The sequence below is a fragment of the Heterodontus francisci genome, chromosome 13 (assembly GCF_036365525.1).
Source record: "Heterodontus francisci isolate sHetFra1 chromosome 13, sHetFra1.hap1, whole genome shotgun sequence".
NCBI lineage: Eukaryota > Metazoa > Chordata > Chondrichthyes > Heterodontiformes > Heterodontidae > Heterodontus > Heterodontus francisci.
Window position 1 is genome coordinate 18,709,210 of NC_090383.1, and position 15,414 is coordinate 18,724,623.

The 15,414-nt window shown below is 44.4% G+C and overlaps 1 protein-coding gene across 11 annotated transcripts in view; it reads left to right on the plus strand.

Annotated features, from left to right (window-relative positions):
• LOC137376257 (nesprin-1-like) overlaps positions 1–15,414 on the plus strand; it is a 500,292-nt gene that overhangs the window by 349,159 nt on the left and 135,719 nt on the right. For 10 of the 11 annotated variants that reach the window (XM_068044441.1, XM_068044433.1, XM_068044435.1 and 7 more), the window contains 10 exons: positions 486–626; positions 714–869; positions 1,155–1,361; positions 4,233–4,334; positions 5,669–5,788; positions 6,688–6,888; positions 7,285–7,458; positions 9,032–9,163; positions 11,390–11,586; positions 15,013–15,145. In XM_068044441.1, coding sequence (XP_067900542.1) covers positions 486–626; positions 714–869; positions 1,155–1,361; positions 4,233–4,334; positions 5,669–5,788; positions 6,688–6,888; positions 7,285–7,458; positions 9,032–9,163; positions 11,390–11,586; positions 15,013–15,145 — 1,563 coding nt within the window. The remainder of the gene's footprint in view (positions 1–485; positions 627–713; positions 870–1,154; positions 1,362–4,232; positions 4,335–5,668; positions 5,789–6,687; positions 6,889–7,284; positions 7,459–9,031; positions 9,164–11,389; positions 11,587–15,012; positions 15,146–15,414) is intronic. The other variant, XM_068044436.1, reaches the window with a different exon arrangement.

Below are 15,414 nucleotides of genomic sequence, written 5' to 3' on the forward strand. Positions count from 1 at the left end.
GGTGAAGCGGGGAGCAAGCGGCCAGAGAGCGGGAGAGGCAGGAGTGCAGGGTGGGGAGCAAGGAACAATCGACCGAGGGGAAGTGGGGGAGCAGTGGTGAGGTCTGGCGTGAGCAGCTGAGGGGGCGGGGGGGGGAGCGGCAAGGCTGTAGCGAGTGTGAATGTGTGGATTGGGAGATTGCAGAATGGATGGAGGGGGCTGGGGCATAAATTCAGAGTTATTTCCTCCATAAACTTCGTCTTGTCAATATTGACTTTACCGACCATAGAAAGTTGCTTTCCATTCCATTTTTCTGTGATAAATTGAGCAGCGCCATCTTTAATCCTGGCAGCTGCCTATACCTCGCAGACAGTGAAGTTTCAGTGGAAGAGGCTGCATTTACACGTGTGCTAGTACTGCACCACCTTGTGGTTGCGTTGTCAGAAAACTCAGCCTTTTTGAAAACTAAAGTGATTGATGTCTTACTTTCCTTTCCATACTGTTAGCAGGTTTATGGTCTATCCAGTGCAGTATCAAGTGGCATGGCTTTATTTAAAGGGGAAACTCAGACATTGGACAAGTCTGTACAGACAGCCAAATCCCTGTTTACAAGCCTGGGCCAAGCTCTTGGAAATGTTTCCCCTCAGGTATAGTGTGAACTTCCTTTCTGTGTTTTATTAAAATTGTTGATTGAAGTAATAAGGCAGTCAAAGTCATTTTCCATTTCTGTGCAGGGTAAAGATGTTGAGGAACAAAGCCTCCCCCTGGAGCAGAATTTGTATGATGCTGTGTCAGCTACCTCCCATTGGCTGGATGGTGTTGAAGATCACTTATTTGCCAGTGCAAGTTTTCTCCCAGAAAAGGTTGAAGCACATTTGTATCATGAAGAGGTAAGAAATCGTCAGTGTCACAAATGTTTAATAAAACTTGGATTCCACTGCACAGTGTGTTCTTATTGGTATACTGTAGTGCAGTACTAAACCTGTGTTTCCATCTATATTGTTGGATCCCTAAGTTCAGGCATTGTGGAGATGTGAGGAGTGAAGACCAAAGATTTTCCTCCCTGTCAACTCAAGGCAATCTTGTAACTGGGTGTAGATCACCTGGCCCCTTTAGTGTGCACTGTCGGGAGACTTATGAATTTGATGCTAACTGCTTTTTTCTTTGTCGCTTAGGCTCTCGCAAAAGATATCGAGGAAGTGATTGAAGAAGTAAACGAGAGGAAGAGTGCCTTCTTCCACATTCTGTCCGAGCCCAAGAACCAGGATGTTATTGAGGAAACCCTGAGCTGCCTCCAGGAAAGACTGCATGTGTTGGGGTCAACAGTGACGCAGCAGTGTGAGCAGATCAAAGACCGACTGCAGCAGCTGATGGAGTACCAGGTAAGTGGTGCTCCGTATTCAGGATTAATTTGGTTTTACTTAACTGGATTGGAGTATGTAGTGCTGACTGCTTGTGGTGTCCCAGTGGATGTACTCACTGCAAGTATTGCTTAAAACTCAATGCTTATTTTTAAATAACACTTAAATTTGATATCATTTATAGTCAAATAGAAAAATGTAAGGCAATTTAAGAAGTGGAGTTGATTGGATTACAGGAGGTTCTTTACAATACAACTGGAACATATAAAATGGAGGCACTATTGTGCTATCACTGCTGAGAGAGAGTAATGTAGTCTGATCAGTTTACATGGGCAGTTACTATTGTAGACACATTCATAGGATTTTATAATGGCAAAGGTTGATAGGAAGATTATTAGCATATTTATTGTTTGAATTCTATGGGCTGGATTTTGTTGAGATCCTGACATCGGGATCCGTGGGGTGGGGGAGGGGCAGGAAGATTGTACCAGCAGTGGCCCGTCACGGAGTCCAACGGCGTGAGTGCTGGGACTGACCTTCCCCGCGGCAGCGAGGCTCCGTGGTGGCCGCCCTGCTGCTGGGCAACGGGACCTGGCTTTACATATGTAAATGAAGAATGTGAATAAATTTAAATAAGATTCACACCCATCTTACCTGCTGCCCGGGATCTTCCGAGCAACGGCCGGCACTCATGCATCTTCACTTTCCCGTCCAGGGAAAGCTGGCGTTGCCCAGGTGGGGAAGTGGGATGCTTAGGATTTTCAGTGCAGTGTGGGGGGTTGGGGTATGGGATCAAATGTACGTTAATAGTGTAGGGGACAGGGTGAAGGGGTGACCTTTGCACTCTGAACAGTTTGGCGGGGGATAGGTCAAGTCTTGCATGTAAGCCTTTTGTGGGGGGTGGGAGGGCATCTGTTACTAATAAGTGTTATTGGGTTGGGTGGGGGGGTGGAAGGAGCGATATTTATTTTTTATTGTGGTGTACTGGGGGGGGGGGTACGGTTTTAAATATTTAAATTCGCGGCAGGTCTGGCTGCCCTTTAAAAATGGCGGCATTGCCTGCTCAGAGGCAGCTGATGCTGTTGCCGGGGTCGCAGAGCTCAGCCCCACCATGTGATTGTGGGGGGGTGGGGTGGGGAGGGGGGGGGGGCCCGACTGGCATATTATCTTGAGCCATCGCAGTCCTGGCGGCGGGAGAGTAAAATTCAGCTCTATATCGATGCTTTAATTGATTTAAACTGTGTGCTATAATTGTACTTATCTGCCAGGCATTATACATATTTATCAGGTTCTAAAGAGGACACTATCAGAAACAGTGCTTTAGCATTGGACGGAATAATGAAATGTATCATAAAACCCTTGGTGATTCGCTACTGCTTAGGCTGGACAATCTGATGTGATATAACCACCAACTATGTTAGGGGTAACTGAGGCCCAAAGATATATGGAAGAACAGAGGCCAAAGGTCATGCCTATGTTGAGCACTGTGGGAGTGGCTGGAGGAGTTGTCTTCCATTGCAATGTGACTAATTGCGCCAAAGTCTGAAAACAGCAATCGGGCATTGTTTGTGTAGAACAATACTGAAATTTGTAGTGTATTTTCCTTACACCGAGGAGTTTTTCAGCGTTTTACAAGGGAGAGGAGGGTAATGAGCAACACGTGGGTAAGATTAATGGAACAAAATTAACAGCATAGTCGAAGGGAGATGGGTGACAAGGTAAGAGGGCTTGGGAGACTCCCTGTAACTGGCCTTCCTGCAGTTGTTCATGGGAAAATGAAAATGATTGTGGTGTGGATTGGGACAGCCATGGCGATGTTGAATGATGCTACCTCTGCACTGATCAGAGAGATGCTCTTCATCTTACAAAGCGGCACTCATTTTCTTACTTGGTTCTTGGCTGTCTAACTCGTATAGTATAGTAGAGTGGAGCGTCCAAATTGTAGGCCACATTTGACCCCCAAACCCTGATGACCCAACCCTTCAAGACAAGGCAACTCAGTTTACATTTTAATTCCCACTTACTGGTTTGTCCTGTTTAAAATTTGTGCACCTGGAGGTTTGGAAAGGGCAGTCCGAAGCTCTGCTGCCTAATTAGTGGATAAATCCCAAATCAGAACAATATCTCTTGGTATCTCCAACCTGGAATATCCACAGTTTATGGGAACATAGAAAGGAGAAAAGAACTTGCATTTATATAGCAACTTTCACGACCTCGGGACATCCCATATTTATTTACTTGAAGTTTTTTTTAAGTGTAGTCGCTGTTGTAGAACGTGGGGCAGCCAATTTGTGTATAGCAGGATCCCAGAAGCAACAATGAAATAAATGATCAGATAATCTGTTTGTGATGTTGGTTGAGGAATATATATTGACCAAGACACTGGGTAGAGCTTCCCAGCTCCTCGAATAGTGGCATCCGATCTCTTAAGTCCACTTAAGAGAAAGACAAGACCTCTGACAAGTGTAGCACTTCCTCAGTACTGCACTGAAGTGTCAGCCTGGATTATGCGCTCAAGACTCTGGAGTAGGGCATGAACTTCGGGCTTGAAGGCAAGAGTGCTACCAACTGAGCCACAGCTGGCATCGGCCGACCTGGATGTGAACCGTGTGTGAGGCCCAAAGAGACTATATTGCACACAAAGACATAAAGTTCAGGATTCTGAAATTTTGATTGGGCTGATGGTGTGGGACATTGGGAATGCATGAAGGAGATGTGTGGGGTTGAGACCTCTCTCATTGCCTGCAGCGTACTGATGGTTGAGTTTGGAGGTCAGTTTGATATACCTGTAGTACAGTACTTGATGTGTGTCATTGCTGTGTCTCAATATCAAAACCAGTGAAAGTGGATGTTAGACCCTTGCAAAATCTCATTGCTGTTCTTTGCTCGTAGACTGAGTTGAAGCTACTGATCACCTCCCTGGCTGACAGTAAATACATCGTCCTACAAAAACTGGCTGAGGCTTTGGAGCATACTGTCACAGAGCAACTGCAGGTAAAAATAATTATTGTTTTGTAGCCTGTTCGAATGAAGCTGCTGCTTCAGTCATTTCTGGATGCAAGGCATAAAATGGAATTCCAAGATGGATAATGGCGCGAAGGGAAGCAACTTCTAATGATAGCTTCTGTCTCCTTAAAGAAGTTACAGCACAGAAGGAGGCCATTCAGCCCATCATGCTTGTTTTGGTGCTATCTCTTCCACTGGAGCTGTCTACTCTGATCCTGCTTCCATTTATCCTTTTTTATATCTTTCCTTTCCAAATATCTAGTTCCATTTTTAAATGAGGGTTACAGTCTCTGCGTCACTAGCCTTTTGTATAACCCTCTGTGAAACCGTTTCTCCTCACTTTCTCCCTTCATTTCTCAATCTTGGTACAGATACACCAACCAATGCCAAACAGTCTTTCATTGTTTACCCTCTCCAATCCTTTCATCTGACTTTGTCTGATCCTACAAGGCATTGTAAAACAATCATAGAAACATTGCCTTCTGCCCTGAGATCAATGTTCTCTCTAAGCTGTATGGCTGCATTGCAATGTAGAATGTACCACGCAGTGCAACATACAGGCCCTGCACAGCCATCGTTCCCTCGAAGAAGTGCATGGCTGGGCAGTGATTTTGAATATATCACACTGTACAATAAACAGGTCGCACAGAACAAAGAAAAATTAGAGGGAACATTGCCTGAGGTTGAAACTTTTGTGCACTTTTAAACTAATAGTGTTTATTCCTCCATTGAATGGACCTGTAACGATGTCTGTTTTGATGTTCACGTGCTGATGTTGCCCAAGAGCAAATGAATGATTTTATTCTGAATCAAAATATCACTCAAATCCTTGCTTTCCAAAAGTTCTCTGGAAGAAAAGCCTAACCTTATATTTTGACGGGAGTATAGAACCTCACAGCAGAGAAGGAGGCTATTCAGCCCATCATACCTATGTCAGCTCTTTGAAATAGCTATCCAATTAGTTCCACTTCCCTCTCTTGCCATAACCATGCATGTTTTTCTTTTCAAGTATTTATCCAATTGCTTCCACCACCCTTTCAACCAATGCATACCTGATCATCATAACACACATATGTGGAGAACATGGAATCGTAACTTATAATCTAAGCAAGCAAAGTTAACCATCAAATGTTCCCAGTAAGGTCAATCAAAGTTACACAGAGGTCTAAACTTAAAGATTGGACCAATTTCCTCTCATTATTCGTGTGAAAGTGGAGGATGTAAAAGAGCCCATCCCTCTATTGTCTCTCCCGATCTGAGATGGTGACATTATCGTAAATGTGTCTATACGTTGCATTAAGATCTGTCATTTTTGCTCACAGGCTATTTTGCAGGCAGAAGATGACCTGAAGGAATTTGAGACGCGAATCGGCCACTTAAAAGAACGAGGGGAGGAACTGCAGCCAGATCCAGCTATCCTGCTAGATCTTTCTAAAGTGCAGGTCTGGAGTTAATTACTGTAGGGATTTATCATGGGAAGATCACTGCCAAGATCAGCCCGACCCTTGAGCTGAAATATCCTTTCATTGCATTTTAATACGGTGGGGAGGTGGGGATATTCTGGCCTGCACTGAATTCAGGCCCCGTTTCAGGAGCTGGTTTTACACAGTCCCTTTACGGTTGTCTCCTCAAACTGGTTCCACATAGAAATCTTGGTACAAGAGGTGGGTATGGAGATGTGATTGTATATGAAATGTGTGTATGTGTGTGTTGGTTAGTTATATATGTAATTATATATGTTAGTTATATATGTAATATGGATGGGGTGTGGGTGTGTTTGTATATGTAATGCATTGGCTGGGGTGTATATTTAATGTATGGGTGTGTGCGACTGTGGTTAATTGGCTTTGCAAACAGCTAACAGAGATTAAAAGTATCTCCATGAATGTTATTATCAGTATTATGGGTTGGACAGTGCCCTTCTGAAGCTCCTGTGTACTGCATGCAACTCTGCCTGAATGAACTGATCGGCAAGGCCAGTCCCTTTCAGTATCTCTATGCCAGTCTCAGCACAACGTGGGTCATGGAGGGAGGGGAGGGGCTGAATATCAGACAGTAATTGCCAGAACAGAACCACTGACTGTTCTTACAATGCTGCCATTTTTTTTCAAATCCCTTCCGGGGGGGGGGATAGAAAATAATTCTTCCAAGAGTTAGCCAAACGAAGGCAGGGGCATAAATGAAGAGGGCAACTCGGGAGAAAATTCAAAAGATGAGATTGGGTGTCTCCTGCAACATTGTTTCTTCCGGTCACATACTAGAGCTAATGGACTTAAGGAGTCTTGCACTGTCAGTGCAGCGGTTCCTGGTGCAATTCATGAATCATTTTGTCCTCTTAAAGGATATGTACGAAGAGTTGACGATGATCATTGGCTCCAGACGCAGCTCTTTAAACCAGAGCATGGCACTGAGAGGCCAGTATGAACAAGCTCTGCAGGATCTGGCTGACCTGACCGACACAGGCCAAGAGAAGATGTCGCTGGACCAGAGGATCCTAGTCACCTCCAGGGAAGATGTCAAGAACCTTCTGGATAAACACAAGGTGAGCCTGGTGCACAGAATTACAAGCTGTTGTCCATACCCCACGGGTGTGAGGACCAATGGCCAGAGCCGCCTGTCTGAGGCACAGGCAAGACCTCCTTTTGACCCACCACCAGTGACAGAGTCTTTAGCCATCTTGGCCCTACCTCCCGCCCTCCCTCCCTAAACCTCTCCACCTTGCTCCTTCTCTTCCAGCTTTCTTGACCTGTCTTTTCAACCGTGCTTCCAACCGCCCATCCCCTCTGTTACTGGTCACAGTTTGTTACTTCCCTGTGGTGTAACTTGTAAAGTTCTCCAGCTGGAGATTTAAAATCAGTGCAGTAATTACAGTGAAGTCTACCCTGCAACTAATGCAGATTGCTTTCCAAGTCAATCAGACGTTTGTACGTTTTCACAGGAATTTTTCCAAGGGTTGGAGTCTCACAAGATCCTTACAGAAACTCTCTGTAAAAAAGTAAGCGCCTGCATCCATGAAAAAGAAACCAGCTCCCAGGAGGAACTGATGAGCAAGTCCTCGGCCTTACTAAAGGAGGCTCACAGGAGAGGTGTGCAATTAGAAGGCATTTTAGAGGTAATATCTTTGACATGGGCTTAAAATCAGCAGCAGTTAGTCGAGATTTGTAATGCATCATTCAAAAAGGGTAGCACAAAAATACCCTACTGGTGTCCATATTGGGTTCCAGCCATATTTTCAAGATTAGGGGCAATTGCAAGAAGTAAATGATCATATAATCTCAGTTTATGACCGTCACACTGCATAATATAACTTGCGCGTGGAATTAATTCCCAACAATATGACTGAGAAATGGCCCAAGGTTGATTTAATTGATTGTCCTGGGCTAAATGTATATTCTATTTCTGTTGAAATCTTGCTGGATTTACAGAGAGATTATTGTAGCATGCAGTGTGATTTGATAAATCTCTCTGCTATCAGACCTGACGAGAATCTAACTTTATTAAGTTCGCTTGTGACATGTATCGTTTCACAGTGTTGTTTTGTTGCACAGCTTCTGAAAACTTTTAAACGGTGTGAACCTCCTTGTTTTTTTGAACTGGATTTGCATTGAATTTTATTAGAAATGGTATGGGATGGATAATGGAGGATCACACAATGTATTTCTCAAGAACAGTCCTGAGCTGAGAGACCAGGCAGACTGGCTGTGGTGGGCTTAGCAAGGTGTGAATGGTTAGGGCATCAAAGCTACTTAATTGGGTTAAAGGACCATAGATTTTACATTGCATGGCAAGTATCGTATGCCGGGACAAGGATTGCCTGTATATTAAATAGGGAAATGCAGCCTCTTGTAATTGGGCATTATTTCCCTCCACTTGAAAGACGTTTGGATTCCAGTCAATGCCTGTTGTCCAGCCAGCAGAAGGAATGCGTGTTTTAAGATTGTATCAGCCAGTAGACAAGCTGGGCCAGCTCTGAAAGTGCTCCCTGTTTCACAATTTAAGAAATTAGCTTCTGTTCTAAACTCCTTTATACAAAGAGAGAGCAAGTGGCACCTTTATTATTCTTATGCATCAAGGAGAATGCTCAAGTGCGTGACTCATTAGGATAGATTTTCCTCTCCATGCCTGTCAAAGCTGAAGTGCTCTTGAGTTTTCTGTCACAGCTGTTTTCATAGCCTGGGGGCGCTCCCAACAAAGGGGCTAGTGGGGTCGGAGATCTGGGATAGCGGGTACCTGGATGTTCTTCCTTTATATCGGAACAGAATATTACCTGGGTGCTGTGAATCAGAAATTCTCCGCTACTGGAACAGCATGTACTCTTAATGTACCTGATCTATTTAGTAAATTATCTTTTAGGGCCTGAGTCTCACTTTGCATGCACATTCAGTCTACTTTTGAGAAGAGAATCACAGCGCGGCATGTGAGACCTTTCTGTTGTTGGTGTACAAAGTAAGGGTTGTCTGTTCTGATTCCTATGTCTTCCTATTGTTTACCTGAATATTGGGCTAAAAAAGGGTGCACTCCAGTTTGTAGGGGACATGATGTCAGTTTGAGTGTGACCTGGGGCACTGAAGCTAACACAAAATCCAGCGTAAAAACCCGAAATTGTGACACTTTTAACAGTTCTCAGTCTTCAATAGCAGTTGGAACAGCAACGTCTGAGGTATTTTATTGTTTCTCCCTTTTAGACCTGGACTAACCTGGCGAAGGATTATGAGGCTTTGTGCAAGCAACTGGAAGGGGTGGAGAGCAGTATCCCCGGAGCTGGATTGGTGGAAGAATCTGAAGAGCGGCTCAGTGAACGGATCGCTCTGTATCAGGTTGGTTTGTGTTTCAGTTACTGCTCCTTTGGGACGGAGGAACAGGAAGAACCGTTCAGCTCTTCAGGCCTGCTCTACCATTCAGCTCGATCATGGCTAATTTTACCTCAGCTCCATTTGCTCCATGTCCCTGGATACCCTCGTATAGTAAAAATCATCGATCTCCATCTTGAAACCTCCAGCACTTACAGCCTTTTGGGATCAGAGCTCCAAATTTCCGCTACTCATTGTATGAAAAAGTGCTTTCTAATTTCACTCCGAAATGATCTCGCTCTTAATTGTTCTTAATTCATCCACTAGAGGAAATAGTTTTTCCCTGTCTACTCTATTGAACCCTTTTACTATTTAAACACCTTGATCAGATCACCCTTAATCTCCCAAACTCAGGCCTTTAAATTGCTTAAGAGTCCTTTCCTCATTCTAATACCTTCAAACCTCACATGTAAATGTAAGAATGATGAAAGGCTCGTTGAAGATTAATGTTTAAGATCTAGAACAAATCTGGTGCTGTGCTTTGTCTGAAAGGCCTGGTATCTTGACTCTCATCCCTGCCATCATCTGGGTGAATCAACATTGTAAGCTCTCTATGGCTTTAATGTCCTTTCCAGAATGGGGTGTCCAGCACTGCAGACAGTACTCTAACTGTAACCTATATCGTCTTACACTTCTATTTCCAGGAATTATGTATTTGAAACCTGAGTTATCTTTGTTCACCATACCCTTCAGTGTCTTTCCTATGACTGCACCCTCCCAAAGTGTATTACCTCACACTTATCCAATCACAAACCTCTTCATGTCTTTAGATTAGATTCGCGATACAGCACTGAAACAGGCCCTTCGGCCCACCGAGTCTGTGCCGACCATCAACCACCCATTTTATACTAATCCTACACTAATCCCATATTCCTACCAAACATCCCCACCTGTCCCTATATTTCCCTACCACCTACCTATACTAGTGACAATTTATAACGGCCAATTTACCTACCAACCTGCAAGTCTTTTGGCTTGTGGGAGGAAACCGGAGCACCCGGAGAAAACCCACGCAGACACAGGGAGAACTTGCAAGCTCCACACAGGCAGTACCCAGAATTGAACCCGGGTCCCTGGAGCTGTGAGGCTGCAGTGCTAACCACTGCGCCACTGTGCCGCCCTTCTTCCTGAAGCCTATTACAGTCCTCCTGGAAGTGTGACTAACACTAGTTCATCATGTTGCTGCGTACTGCCTGAAGCACGTTTCATCTTGTACGTGACAGTTCCTGTCCTTTTTGGTGTCCACTCTGAAAGAGTGCGTCAGCATTTCTGATTCTTGCAGTTAAACATTCATATTTCTCGTTAAAAGGTTTTTTTTAAAAAGCTGTTGCACCATTAATGCAGATCATCTAAATTGTGCCACGTGTCCAGTAGAAGACTTAACGATGCAACAGTTCATAAATGAATCTCGACATTTAAAAGTAAGAGTAGTTTCAGCTGTTTTTAGTGCGAAACTACTTTCACTGGCAAGAATGTAGATTCAATAGCAGCTTTCTCAAGGGAATTGGATAAATCCTTGAAAAAGAAAAAAATGTGGGGCTGTGGGAAAAGGGTAGAAGGGAATGAGACTAGTTGGATAGCTCTTTCAAAGAGCCAGTATGGACGCGATGTGCTGAATGGCCACCTTCTGACCTGTATGATTCTGAAATACTTGATAGTGGCTGTGTTTCAGGTGAACATTCAATATTTGTGTCCCTAGTTGTGGATACTTCCGAAAAGATTAGATTAGATTAGATTAGAGATACAGCACTGAAACAGGCCCTTCGGCCCACCGAGTCTGTGCCGACCATCAACCACCCATTTATACTAATCCTATATTCCTACCAAACATCCCCACCTGTCCCTATATTTCCCTACCACCTACCTATACTAGTGACAATTTATAATGGCCAATTTACCTACCAACCTGCAAGTCTTTGGCTTGTGGGAGGAAACCGGAGCACCCGGAGAAAACCCACGCAGACACAGGGAGAACTTGCAAACTCCACACAGGCAGTACCCAGAATCGAACCCGGGTCCCTGCAGCTGTGAGGCTGCAGTGCTAACCACTGCGCCACTGTGCACTGAGAGTTGGGTGTTCTATGGAGGAACTCTTTGCTGAATTGCTTGGTATGTAATGCCTATGTTTAAAGAAGGAGAATGTCTTGAATTGATGATTTAAAAAGTGCATGTTCTGGGATCTCTCCATTTCAGCGGTTGAAAGGCAGCCTGACCGAACATCAGCCGCAGTTGTACCAAGTGCTGGAGGATGGGAAGAGGCTCCTGAACTCTATCAGTTGTGCAGACCTGGAGGTTCAGATAGCCCAACTGGGTGAGCATTGGCTGTCCAGTACTACCAGAGTGAGCAGGGAGCTACATCGGCTCGAAACTGTCCTTAAACACTGGAACAGGTAAAAGGGAGAACTTTTCAATGAAACGGGTACCTGAAATGTTGCTCCGGTGTCAAAAATTCTCAATGCCTTTTAGCTTCTTTCACCTCAGGATCTGGGACTTCAGGATGTCCCAAAGTGCTTTACAGCTAAAGAAGTACTTTTGAAGTGCAGTCACTGTTGCAATGTAGGAAACAGGGCAACCAGTTTGTGCACAACAAGCTCCCATAATGACCAGATAATTGATTTAGTGATGAGGGATAAATATTGGCCAAGACACCGGGGATAGCTCCACTCCTAATCTTCGAAGTAGTGCCACAGGATCTTTTATGTTCACCTGACAGGACAGACCAAGCCTCAGTTTTAACATCTCATCCAAAAACCAACAGCTCTAACATTGCAGGACTCCTTCAGTACTGCGCTGGAGTGTCGGCCTAGATTATGTGCTCAAGTATCTGGAATGGGGCTTGACGCCATGACTGTCTGACTCAGAGGCAAGAGTTCCACCCACTGAGCCAAACCTGCATCCATTGGTTCAGATAAATGAAGTAAAGGCATTAAAAGTAACCTTTATGTGTTTCTGATGCCTCCTTGCCCTGATGGCACAAGCCTTTGCTCAGGATTGGCTGGACTATGTCAGCTAGACCAGCCATTCTTCAGGTGTGAGTTTGGAGCATGAAGCTCAGCAGGTCATTTGACTATAGAGTCATCACAGCAGATGGTGATCCTGTGCTCAGACAAAATATCCAAGCGCAAGCACACTTTCTAGCAGGAGTCACTGGATGGTGACCAAGAGCAGGCACTCTGGCTCACTGACACATGGTACTGAGGCTAATTAACAACCCTAATGCCACAGAGGCTAAGAGTTTCTATGTCAGTACAGACCGAGAGGCAAACCTGCGGCTCAGATATATGTTGCCTTTTGTCAACCTATTGATAAGGGGCAGTGGAAAGTGTTTTTCCTGAAACAAGAGTTACTTCCCCAGAAAGGCCAGACTAGTTTATGGAGGCAGTTTGCATCATAGAATTTGTTATGGAAAAAGTTGATAAGTGCGTGCAGATAATTTCACCTGTGCTTTTCTAATAACCGCTTTCCAAACTTCCTGTAACTTCTTTCATTTTTTGCCTGGCCCTCAAAACTAAGAATGGAGAGAGTAGCTTTGTCTCATTTCCTTCACAGTGCCGTCTTGTACAAATCTGCTAATGATCACTTTGTTCTTACTCGTTTTGATGTAAATTTTGTCTGACTGTTTTTACACTGTTTTAAATGCATACCTTGGATTCCTAAATTCAAAATCTGCCACTTTGTCCTTTTTAAATGGTGGAAATCCTTGTTTTTCTGGGCTGTTTTTTCATCTTTTATTGCTGTGTTTGCCTCTGTTTTATCCACAATATTTTACATTGTTGTCAGTTCAGTCATTTCCTGCTGGTTTGTTACATTGCAATTGGAAATAATTTTTGTATGCGGGGTATTTTGGTTTGAAATAAGATTTGATTTTGTTGGATGTTTACTCCATTCCAATGTAAAATATTATGGATGGGGGTGAAGTGGGATTTACACTGTACGTTCTCTGTTTAGTTTTGGGTATGAATCTTCTGTCCTTGAATAAATAGGGTGTGGTAGGATGATGGGTACGGGGCACGTTAGTGTTGAGTATTAATAGCCCAGAGGTCAGGAGTTCAAATCCCACCAGACCAAATTATGAAATTCACTTCAGTAAATCTGGTAATTTGTGATTGGCACCAGAAAAATTACCATGAAGCTGTCGAGTTGATGTAAAAGCCCAATTGGTTCGCTAATGTCCTTCAAGGAAGGAAACCAACTGCCACTTCCTGGCCTGGAATACACGTGACTCCAGTCCCACATTATGTGGTTGACTCTTAACCCACTGGGTTGACAAGGTGACGAGGTGGGGACTAAATGCTGCCTTGCTGGCATCATTCACATGCTGAGAACAAATAATAAAGAGACCGTGGTTTAAATTTCCCAGGTACGAGCCAGCAATAGTCATAGTCAGCTGTGAGAAAATGATAGCTTTGCAAAAAATTGGCGGGGTGAAGGATATTGGAGATGCACAAGAGGCCAGAGATGGAGGAGCATAGGGATGTTCAAGGGTTGTGAGGCTGGAGGAGGTCGCAGAGACCATAAGAATTAGGAGCAGGAATAGGCCACTCAGCCCCTCAAGCCTGTGCCGCAATTCAATAAGATCATGGCAGATCTTCTATCTCAACTCCGCTTTCCTGCCCTGTCTCCAAATCCCTTGATTCCCTTAGTGACCAAAAATGTATTGATCTCAGTCTTGAATATACTCAATGATTGAGCATCCACAGTTTTGTAGGGTAGAGAATTCCAAAGATTCACAACTCTTTGACTGAAGAAATTTCTCTTTATCTCAGTCCGAAATGGCCGACCCCTTATCCTGACACTGTTTCCTAGTGATGAAAGGTCACAGAACTGAAACGTTAACTCTGCTTCTCTCGCCACAGATGCCGCCTGACCTGCTGAGTATTTCCAGCACTTTCTGTTTTTATTATCTATGATTCCGAGTCCTAGATTCTTCAGCCAGGGAAAACAACCTCTCAGCATTTACCCTGGCCAGCCCTCTTAAGAATATTATCAGGAGGGGCAGGCCCTTGGAGGGCTTTGAGCACCAGGATGAGAATGTTAAATTCGAGGTGTAGCTGGATCAGGAGCCAGTGTAGCTCAGTGAGCACAGGGGTGTTGGGTGAGCGGAAGTTGGTGTGAGTTACGCCATGAGGAGTAAAAGACAAAGTGAAATTTGCTTTTGCATCCTTTTCCTTTCCCGGCACCCAATTTCTGGGCGCACCAAATGTATGCTTCACCTACCGTGACACAAACCCGGCTGGATTTCCTAGGCCAGAACCTCCTCTGGTACAACCCCACCCCTGGCATGGCATCAAGCCAGGAAGTGGGTGGTGGTGGTGGTGTAAAGATCTAAGCTTTGGTTCGGGTCCAAGAAGCTTGCCGCAGTGGTAATGGCCAAAGGTCAGCAGCTCAAAGCCATTCAAACCAAAAGGATAGTTATCGGTTACTGGCAAAGGAATGCCACTTGCCTTTGACAGGCCTCTATCGTCCTGGTTACTGCCCCTCATTGGTTGCCATGCTAGGAGAATTTTAGTCCTTACTGGAGGGGGTGAGACAGCATGAACCTTGGAGTGAGGAAGTAAGCAGTGCAGCACACAACTTTGGCTTTTGCTCATATTTGCAGAGAAGATACATAGTTCACATGGAAAGTGATAACAATGTGTGATTCCAATCAGAACCAAGAGCTCCCTCAGAATCCAGGGACAAATAAATCAAGGTCTCCGCCCCTTTAAATTTAGCTGTATGTTGTTTTCAAAGTCCTTATGGATTTCTCAACCTGACGAGACTGCAGTTGCCTCATTTTCCTGTTAACTCTTGCTCAATTCCTTACTTCCTGCCAGGTACCAGGCTGAATATGCTGAGCTGAATCAATGGCTCCAGACTGCAATGGAGCGCCTGGAGTTCTGGAAACTACAGTCTGTGACCCTTCCACAAGAGCTAGACACTGTCCGCGACCATCTTAGCTCTTTTCTGGTGAGTTCTCAACCACTTCATGTTCCGATCTGCTATCTTTGGGATCAATGTCTGCTCGTTCAAACTACAGCCATGATTTATTTGAGTGCGACCTTGTTGAAATCTCCTGCAATTACAAAGATTTACAATGAGGTAACTGGTGAACAGTTGTTTCTACTGGTCAGTGAGATGGTAATGTGAAGGCACAAATCCCTTCTTCAGGGCAATTGGGGATGAGCAATAAGTGCTGGCCTTGACAGCGATGCCCACGTCCCATCAATGAGTACATT